This window comes from Pollicipes pollicipes, unplaced genomic scaffold (assembly GCF_011947565.3).
Source record: "Pollicipes pollicipes isolate AB1234 unplaced genomic scaffold, Ppol_2.1 Scaffold_3447;HRSCAF=4054_pilon_pilon_pilon, whole genome shotgun sequence".
NCBI classification, from domain to species: Eukaryota; Metazoa; Arthropoda; class Thecostraca; order Pollicipedomorpha; family Pollicipedidae; genus Pollicipes; species Pollicipes pollicipes.
This window is the reverse complement of record NW_023596297.1, coordinates 21,240,586-21,250,716: the sequence shown is the minus strand read 5'-3', so window position 1 is coordinate 21,250,716 and position 10,131 is coordinate 21,240,586. Positions and strand designations below refer to the sequence as shown.

The window sequence follows — 10,131 nt, the reverse complement described above, 5'->3', positions numbered from 1 at the left end:
CGTCCAAGGCCGGGCGGACGCATATCGTCATTTCTTACAAACAAGAAGCATGCTATGAAAGCATCCAACGAATAGGCGAAGTAAAATTGCGTGAACTTTCAACTTTTGGCGGCCTGACTGCCGCCCAGCACTGACCTGCGATGGCCAAGTTCAGGTAGTTGGTGGGAATGGGCTGGTTGCGCGCCAGCAGCCGGTAGGCCATGATCTGGGCCTTGAGCTGCTGCAGCTGCGGCTGCTGGAAGAGACCGCCGCCGGGCGGCCGCTCGGCACCGGGCGGGGCGGGGCCGGCGCCGGGGGTGGGGCCCGGCCCCGGCCCCGGTCCCGGTCCCGGTCCCGGCCGCGGTCCGTTCATCTGGCCGGGGTGGCGGTAGCCGGCCTGCTGCTGCGCCAGACACGCCCCGTCAGTGGGCGCACGCCGCGCAGGCCGCCGCTCAGAGGCCGCGGTCAAACACCGGCCACGCGCGCTCATCGGGATATCAATACGCTAAAGGTCAAGTGACGCCAGAGAGCGAGGCCTAGCATTGCGGCACGTTAAGCCTTCGCCATAAAATTGAGCCAGGGAGCTGGGATATCACGATCAGATGGTAAGGTCAGGGTCCACACAACAAGCACCGCCCAGCGAAGCTCTCATTACAGAAATCCATACAAAAACATGACTCGCTCCGAAAGACAGCAACAAACATGGAACACTGCCACAGGGAACGAGCAAAAGTCTCAGACCGGAGGAAACGACCTTCCTTCCGCCGTGGACCAGCTTCCGTGGACCACTTCGCTTCTGCCGCACAATGGTGTGAATAACCTCTCGACATTAAAGCCCGACGCATTCTGGCTGCCCCTTCAGGCCGCATCTCAGCCACGGGTGTGAGCCTAGCTGGTACAACACGGCGGCCTTGCGTCCACCATCTGGCGTGTTGGCGGCCGGCCGGCGGCGGTGGTCGGGGCCGTACCTGCGCCTGCGAGTGCTGGTGCTTGGCCCGGATCGCCAGCAACTGACTGTAGCGGGCGTCATCCTGCAGGCCCTTCTCCTCCATGCTGGTAATGGCCGCCTGCAGCGCGTTCAGGCCGAACTCAGGCGGGCCGCCGGCGGCTCCGCTGTAGCCGCCCTCTGCCGGCATGCCAGGCGCGCTCTGAGCAGGACCGCGCCCGGCGCGCGCAGCCCACAGACGCCGACGCCTCGCGTTACACCGTCTAACGTCATCAGCATACATGACGAACAGTAAAGTGTCAATGGTAAACTGTTGTTAAGCACCGAGCTAGGACGAAAAATTACAGGATTCCAGGGACAAACGAAACAAACAACATGCCAGCCCATGACACAATTCCTGCCCAGTACCCAACAATGACCAGCGCTGCTGGACGCGGCCGCCGCGGGGTGCGCGGCGCAGCGCTGCCGCTCACCTGCGGGCGGGTGGGCGCCGGCGCCGGGCGGCGGCGGCTGCCAGTGCTGCGCTGGCTGGCCGCCCGGCGGCGGGTACGGCCCGGCCGGCGGCGGCGGCCCGCCGGCGGCCAGGTGGTGCGGCGGCCCGTGCGGCGGCCCCATGGCCGGCAGCGGCGGCCCGGCCGGCGCGCCATGCTGCAGCGCCATCGGCGACGGCGCGCGCGGCGGTCCCATCGGCGACGACGTGCGCGGCACCGGGCTCGAGGAGACGGTCGGCCGCGGCTCAGACATGGCGGCGCTCAGCTGCCGGACACGGCCGGCGCGTCAGAAGGGTCGGCACCACACAGAGACAGACTGCACAGCATTGAATAGTACCACACAGCAACTGCAGACTGATGACTTTCCACTGAGAACCATCAAATGTTGTCATGGTTGCTGATGATTTTGGTTTGGATAGGCAGTACAGTGGTGGGACAATTTTTTGTTGAAGGCCCCTAGGCCCAGCTTTCAGATTTGACTAGCATGTGCAAAGGAGTCACAATGAACAGCATTGTGCAAGGCAAACCAATCTACAAACACATGCAGTAAGTTCAGTACCACAATATTATGCAAAAGTGAAGATTTACAACTGTAATTTTCCCACTTTGTTAAACCTATGTTATCTCTGACAACAGGGCATACAATAACAGATGCAATAGATCAGCTCATAGACAAAGTGGAAAGCAAATTTGTGTAACCTGGCTGTTCCTGGAGAAGTTCTTTTCAATCATAGAGCTTAAGACTACCTGTATGAGGGGAGGGACAGCAATGAGGAGCTAAAACATCCACACTGGTCATCCCTTTCAAAATCTCATATTTAGGTAATTAATTCAAATATCAAGCAGCTAGTTCTTACCACATTGTTTTTTAACATAAGGCAAATTTTGTATTAAAAAACAGGCTGGGGTAAAAGGCATTAAAACAAATCATTGAACAATGCATCTATGAATAAATATGCCATCAGGCCATGTTGCAAACAAATAGCATGGCCACTTTTTTACTGTAAAGCCAAACTTTTCATAAAATGTGACTCCATATCAAGAAAAATACCCATACCAGGTGGGAGAGAATACCACATATATTCCTAAGACCTTCAAAGCAGAGGGAGCATTCTTCATTTGTATGGGTAAACCTAAACACTCAACTCAAATATCATTTGATGCAGTTCATAGAACTGACTTTCTTGAAACCTAAGCCCCTCTAGTCTTTTAGCTTACCAGCAGCACCAAATGCATACTAACACTATTTCCAGCAACTGTACCCCTATATCCAATATATTTTGTTATGGTTAACACTTATCTTATTTTGAAAACTCTACACAGCCTACAAATATTGTTCACTGGCTCCTTTTATGTGCTATATCCTTCACACACCTAACACATTATGTTACATAGCATATCTAAATGCAATTTACATAAAAAGCATATTTAGTCAATATCATGGCAGTAAATGGTCACAAAATATTTTAAATGTGGCCACATCAACCTTTCAAAATTGCTGGTATATACTTAAGCTGTGTGTATACACCACTCAAAATGAAGTATGGACACATATCAGGCTTGCACACTCTCCAAAAATATTGAGGTAGGTTGCAAGCATTGTGCTTATGCACATTGACAGACCTGGAGAGGAACAAGCCAGAAGACAAAAATCATCAGTTAAAACTTGGTTTAAATGCTGTCTGCACTTGGGATAGCACTGCTATAATTGACAAGGATATGTAACAAGGCATTCACACAAGGATTTGTCCAATTTGGGAGATGGCTAATGAAGTCATATGATTATTAGTGCTCATGACTAGTATGCCATGTTTAAATTAGCTGTGAGGTTAAAAACATAGCATTTTGAATTCTATCAAAATGATTTGGATGGTTCAACACCATGCAGGGATTCAATCTATAGCTAGTTATCTACTTATGTGCCATTTTTATAATACTGTCCTTTTGGAAAAGGTGGTTTTCAGCACCAAAATTTACTTGCAGAGCACACTGCTTCAACCCTCCAATAGACAGTGGCAGAGGACACCTTTTTAGCCACCTGCAATGATGATTGATGGAGGCCTCATACACAACAAGTTTTGGGTTTAAAACAACTGGACCACCAGGGAACCACACTATTTGGTGAATATTTGCACATCTGACTGATAGAAGCTGCCTGCTCACCAATTCACTGCATGGCTGCTAGTGACTGGGTGGGCATTGCTGGAAGTGGAGGCAATCACTCATTTAAGCCAGCTGCTTGATCATCAGCTTCCAGGAATCTTGAAAAGTATGTAAGTCTACCAGCCTCCTTTTGAACTATGTATAGGTCTGATACATGACTGCCCTCCATATAAGATAGTGTTTAAGCACAACCACCTAGCTGTAAGAAAGCATTTTGAGCCACAAGTACCAATTTTCTCAAGGTGAAATTGCACCACCCACACTGTACTGCATCCACTCTATCCACACAAAAAATTAAATTGACTACATTAATCATTCCAATAACCTGAAGCACACACTGTGAAATGCACAACTATGGACACAAGAAATCAGCCTATTAACACAGATTAGACCACCATGTATGAAACTGACAGCTACATACCTCTGTACATTGATAAATATTTCCTGATCAAGGATAAAAGAACATAGCTTATCGTAAAAATTGTGATATAATGATAGTATATCATAAATAATTCAGAAATATTATTGCGAAGCACCTTAAGATTATCAACACATGAGGACCATTATAATCCCCTATCATTAGCTGCTCAGAAAATATTCAAAATACGATCATATCGACGCTAACAATGAGCACGGACACAAATATTTGAAAATATGTATGTCACCACGCACATCACTGATCAGGAATCTCCTGTTAGGCGCTTACCTCAAAGTATTACGATAGGTCTGTAGAGTTCGCTGAATCAAAAATGTTCCATCGTCGAGGAGATGGGAACACGTTTCTCCAAATTATATTTTCGCCGTCATGTATTCTACTTCCGACAGCACAGCGCCCCCTTTCTCATCATTCTACTGAAGCCGGGACCGACGACGCGGATCACCACAAAGGCCGCAAAATGGCCGAGAGGGAACAGGACAGCTAAATTACGATCGCGTGTGTAAAGCACGATCACATAGATCATTATTGCAAGAGTAGGTATATATGACTTCGGACAAAGCTAACATGTTTCGATCAACCAAAAATTATTTGATTTTCAGTCGGTTCTCAGCATAAGGAGGTGCAGTAAGTTAAAATGGTGGTGTTATTTCGCTTCTTCTGCGTAGCGCCCTTATTTCCGCTAATATTTCATGCTGCTTTAATTGGCCGGGGGCTTGCATATTTACCTATAGATGAAAGTGGTTTTACCTTACCATACAAATGCAAGGCCATGCGGCCACAGACGATTTTATTTATTTGAGGCCATTGAACTTATTCAACCCAATTAAACCCAGTGTTTTTATTACCTTGATGGCACCCTTCGTCCTTCCTGTGGCAGCTATCCTTGGCGTGGCCGTGAGACTCACCCAAGGCCCTAGGACTCACCGGTGATGTACGAGAGAAATAAAATGAGATGAGCAGCAGTACAGAGGTGCGAGCTGTAGTTTTCGGGAATGGCTTGAAATGCCGTGGGGCTAACGTGTTGGGGCTAGGCACCGATTCTGTAACCTGTTTTCAATAGACGTCATCCGACGTAACCAAGGTTGTTTCCATTACCTTGAAGTTCCTGGAGAAGCCAAGACACTTGGCTGGAAGTTGGAATAGGTACCTATCTTTGCAGTCTGCCTTCACACGGCATAGGAGCCCTATGTGGTTGTAGTAGTAAGGTCCTATGATTGGTCCACGTAAGGCGTTGGGGAGAGGGTGGGTGCCAGTCATGTAGGCGTGCGTTCTATCACCCTGTGTAGGCATAGGGTGTGAGAGTTTTGGTGGTGAGGGAGGAGATAATGGGGAGTAAGGTGGTGGTTTATAAAATATCACACTTTGTATTTCAGTGAGGTGGAAGTACAAGTGTCATCCCAAGATCAGATACCTATTTGGACAAATTCAAAACATTGTCATTAAGTAGAGAATTAGACTAATAGGAAATGCCACCATCTTATGAGATTTTCATCATCATTGTACCAAGTACCAATGTTACCTTAACTTCACAAGAGGAGCAATGTGTTTGAAGCTGTGACATGAGGAAAAATATGGAAGAACTCAGCAGATTGAAGCACCATTCAATTCCAGTCTGAACTGGTCAGATTCAGTCAAAAATTGTCTGTTTAAGAAATGATTGCAAGGTTTTTTCTCCATGTACCAAGGCATACACTCATGTTTCAGATACTGCATGGTAATATGCTAGTTGTATTTGGCTGTTCAAACAGCATCACTGCCTAGTTGCTTAGTTATGAGGGAGACAGTGTCAGAGGATGCAGGTAGACTGTGTTGCACAGGATTTAATGTGATGATTAGCCTGTTCAATCTAGAATTCCTGAACCACATTGGACTTGTGACTGAGTGACAAAAGCCTTTTCAGCAGGTGTGCAACCTTGGCATTGCCAGACCCACATAGCTTTCACCGAAGGCCTGTGTAATTATCAGTGGGAGAGCTTATCAGAATGGGGGTTTGACAGATGTCAGGGCCTCTTTGTTGGGACCTAAGGCTGTTTTGGTGCCAGGGTCAGGTTGAAAAATGCAGGCATATTTGTGGATGTAGATATGTGTGCATAAGGGCAAGGCATGAACAGGTACTTGCCTATTACTGCTGTTTATCAGGAAAAGGGTTTTGGCTGCCTGCAAGGTGGTGGCATCCTCAAGGAACATGTCTCTATGTTTGGCAGAACAATCATCAAAGTTGATATATTGCCAGTAAGAACAATGATGATAAATTTTCAGTAATGACAAGAGCTCAGCAGTTCATAGCATTAAATGCTGACATGATGTTCAACTAAATATTTAGAGGAAAACTTGAAGGAGTTGATGTAAGGTGTTTTCCCCCAACCTGTACATTCCTGTTGGCATGGATGAGATCAGAAATATGCATCATTCAATGCTGCAATAAAATCTGACACAAATTGCAACACTTTATAACAAGGTCACAATATTCTATGTGGTGCTAAAACTGCATGGAGCTGCTGTGATTGGTCAGAAATTTATGGGGATGCAAATGGCCTTGCATTCAGCATTGTATTCAGCTGTGCCAGTCAAGTTTAAAACATTTGTGTGGTTTGAGTAAGGCTCCTTTGGCTTACCATCTCCCTCATAGATGGACATCATGTGCTAGCAAATGTTTCTGTGCATTGTGCTTCATGCACTGTCAGTCCCACTGGACTGACAAATTTGTGTCATCTCCTTCAGTACTTGTTGAAGCTGTGACCCGAAAGCTGAAGCAGATGGGTGTGGATGATGCTCAAGAAGTGCGTGCCACGGTGGGCCGCACCACTCGCTCCTCAAGCCGGACAGAGCCAGACCACCAGGTGGCCAAGCCCCGTGGCAAGGGCCGCAAGAGAAGTCGCAGGAACAGGGTATGTGCCCACATGGGATGTTGGATTGTTGATGGTGTTGAAACAATTAAGGTGTGATTAGTGATGAGTCATGCAGCACTTGATTGATTGTGGTTTTGCCCACTTAAGTGTTATCTACATGGTGTGAGGTCAAAAGGCGAGCATTATATATAAAATCGTAGGCCAGATCAAGTGGAATAAAAGAGTAGAGTGTGGTGGGCCTGTAATTATACCCAACTGCAATTTTTGATGCATAAACAATCAGCTGATTAGAGTAGCAGCTGAGCACTGACCACTATGTACAAAACCAATATGCCACTAAATCTTCCAATCATGAAGCTACAAGTCATCCCATGACTCCTGTATTTATCATCATGGCTCAACTACTGCCATATATACCGTCATGTCTCCTGTACTCCCGTACTTGCCATCATGACTCGTACTGTGGGCTCGCTGACCGGCCGCTGTGCATGGTCTCCGGAGCGTGGTGGGTCAACTTTGGCGCCACTCTCAGCCCGCGCCACGCGGTCGACTTCGGCAGGTGATCGAGAGCGATGATGAGGAGATGGCCGCCCCAGCTGAGTCACTGCAGTCTCCGGACGACCAGAGGCAGCAGTCGCCTCCGCCATCGGCGCCGGCGCCGCCCCGCACGCCCACGCCGCCGCCGCCGCCCGCCAAGACGTTCGACATGGAGGCCGACATCTCCATGCTGGAGCCGGCCACGTTCACCACCATCGACCGAGGACCGCCGGAGCCGATGCGGAGACTGAGCTGGCACCACAAGGTGAGCGCTGACGCCCGGTGGCCAGCAGGGAGAAGGCCCTGTGGCGCAGGCCACCTGGTCCATGGGGGGGGGGGGGGCAGAGATGGCACTCCCAGTGGTGGTACGCCGATGACGTGGGACTGCCGACGGTGCCCTGGCTCATTTTGAGACGGGTCTGACTACAGCCCATGGGGCAGGGATGCCTGGACAAAGCGTGTTGTATGCGACGTGAAGAACATGTTATTATGCAAGTGGATCAGCAGCTGAACGCGTGTATCATGCCGACGTGGCCGTCTTTTCTATCAGGGAAGGTGATTCATGTTAGCAGTTCGTAATGAAACTTACTACATTTACCCATAACTATGCGCTATCTGTGATATTTGTCGCTCTGGGGATAAGTGACATTATGGCGAGCAACAATGCTAAATCTATTCAAATATCAGTTAATAAATTTTGTCATGTTTTGCAGGTGAATCTGATGGCAGAGAAGGTGCTCAATCCGCTGATATACATGTGTGAGAAGTGTGACTGCCCGGTGCTTTCTTATGGACGCATGGTGAGTGCTTTGTGGTTGTTGACCAAGGGCAGGACTGCATTTGTAATGTATAACGGAACATGCACTATATTGAACATACGTGAACACCTCAAAAACTAAAGAAGCTTTGCGTGTTTAACGTCGCATGGCCGTGTTGAGCACGCCTTTGTGTCTAAACAATCATGTTCGATAGTGTTGATGTTCTTAATGAATCTCGTTCAGAGATGTCGGTAATAGGATTTCGTCGTTCGCAAACGCAGTATCTAAATTCCGCGGCCGACACGAGACAGATCAACGTGTTCCGTCGCGTGGGGCATGGAACACCGCAGTCCTTCGGCGCGGCCGTTTCTGGGACGTCACGTCCGGTCCTCTCACAGATCCCCTGCAAGCACGTGCTGTGCTACGACTGCGCCAAGGTACAGGACAAGTGCTGGCGGTGCGGCGACCGAGCGGTGCGCGTGGAACGGGCCGACCTGGGCAAGCTCTACATGTGCCTGCACGACGGCAAACGCTACGACAACAACGGCTGCCGACGCACTTACCTCAGCCAGCGCGACCTGCAGGTGGGAGTCGGACGACCGAGACCGGCCGCCGCCGCACGGCCTGGCTCCGGTCAGGCACGCGTAGCATCTGGACAGGCTGTAAACGCTTGTTAACTTTTGTATGTCTCTAGAGAGCCCACAACAGTATGTGCAAAGTGGTGGCGTTTTCCTAAGTGCACAAGCTTTTAGCCTCCAGTTTTTGTTTTATCCTGTGCTGTACTGGGACATCGCTTTGATGGGTAAGGCCGGGCCGGTGTGAGCCAGAACTCTGAACTTTTAACTTTGAGAGGGATGCGTGGATGCGGTTTTTTGTTGTTGTTCTGGGCTTGGCACTGCTGCAGCCGCTCCCATTGCCCTACTAGGCTATGCTCCAGCTGGTGTAATCAGCTGACCGCACAGCTGCGTTCCAGTGTGGTGGGAATTAAGACGGTTCGAAGTGCATTAATCTCGGTTAGATGTTGAATAGGCCGGAGCTGTTATCTTTCGCACAGAATACTTGCTTTTCACCTAGTCACGAATGACATTCAGTGTTCGACCTTGCACTGAGCAATTATTGGTCTTGCTGACTATTATAGCGTGTGCCGAAATATACGCTTGACGTGACCCCGCTGCCCTTTCAGGCGCATATCAACCACCGCCACCGCCGCACTGCGCCGGTTGCGTCAGCCCCGCCGCCACCGCCGCCGCCTCCGCCTCCGCCGCCACCTCCGCCGGCTGTGGTGCCCCGTCGTGCCACCGACGATAAGCCTACCGACCGACGCGACCCGCGCGCTTCCTCCTTCCCCTCCCCGACCGCTGCTCACGGCTTCCACGGCGTAGGCTCGCACGGGTCAGGCGCGCACGGGTCAGGTTCACATGGGTCAGGCTCACATGGGTCAGGCTCACATGGTTCAGGCTCACATGGTCCTGGCTCACATAGTTCAGGCTCACATGGTTCAGGCTCACATGGCCCAGGCTCGCATGGTGCGAGCTCGCATGGCCTTGGCTCACATGGGTCAGGCCCGCATGGACCGGGCTCACATGGCCCAGGCTCACATGGCCCAGGCTCACATGGCCCAGGCTCGCATGGCCCAGGCTCACATGTGGCTGGGTCACACGGGTCCAGCTGCCACGTGTCGAGCCCGCACGGCGCGGGATCTCACGGCGTCAGTTCGCACGGCTCGCACGGCGGCCACCACCCGCAGCGGTTCAGCCCGCCCAAGTCGGCGCCGCCGCCCATGAAGCAGCAGCAGATTCCCGTCATGACCACGCAGCGCAGCGGCAACCTGATCACGATCCCGATCCAAGGCCAGGAGCCGGCGCAGGAGTCACCGCCGCAGCCGCCGCCGCCTCCGCCGCAGTACGCCGCCTATCAGCAGCAGTACGCTCCGGCCGGCTACGGCCAGCCGGAGCCGGCCGGCGCCTAC

At 50.7% G+C, this 10,131-nt stretch overlaps 1 protein-coding gene across 1 annotated transcript; it reads left to right on the top strand.

The window, feature by feature from the left end:
* Window positions 1-5,176: 5,176 nt before the first annotated feature.
* On the top strand, window positions 5,177-10,131 carry LOC119091233 (E3 ubiquitin-protein ligase Hakai; the record flags this gene model as incomplete). The annotated part of the gene is made up of 6 exons (XM_037213888.1): window positions 5,177-5,241; window positions 6,740-6,906; window positions 7,427-7,669; window positions 8,118-8,204; window positions 8,561-8,746; window positions 9,346-10,131. Coding segments are annotated over exons 1-6 (1,482 nt in total), but the record flags the coding sequence as incomplete, so codon positions are not given.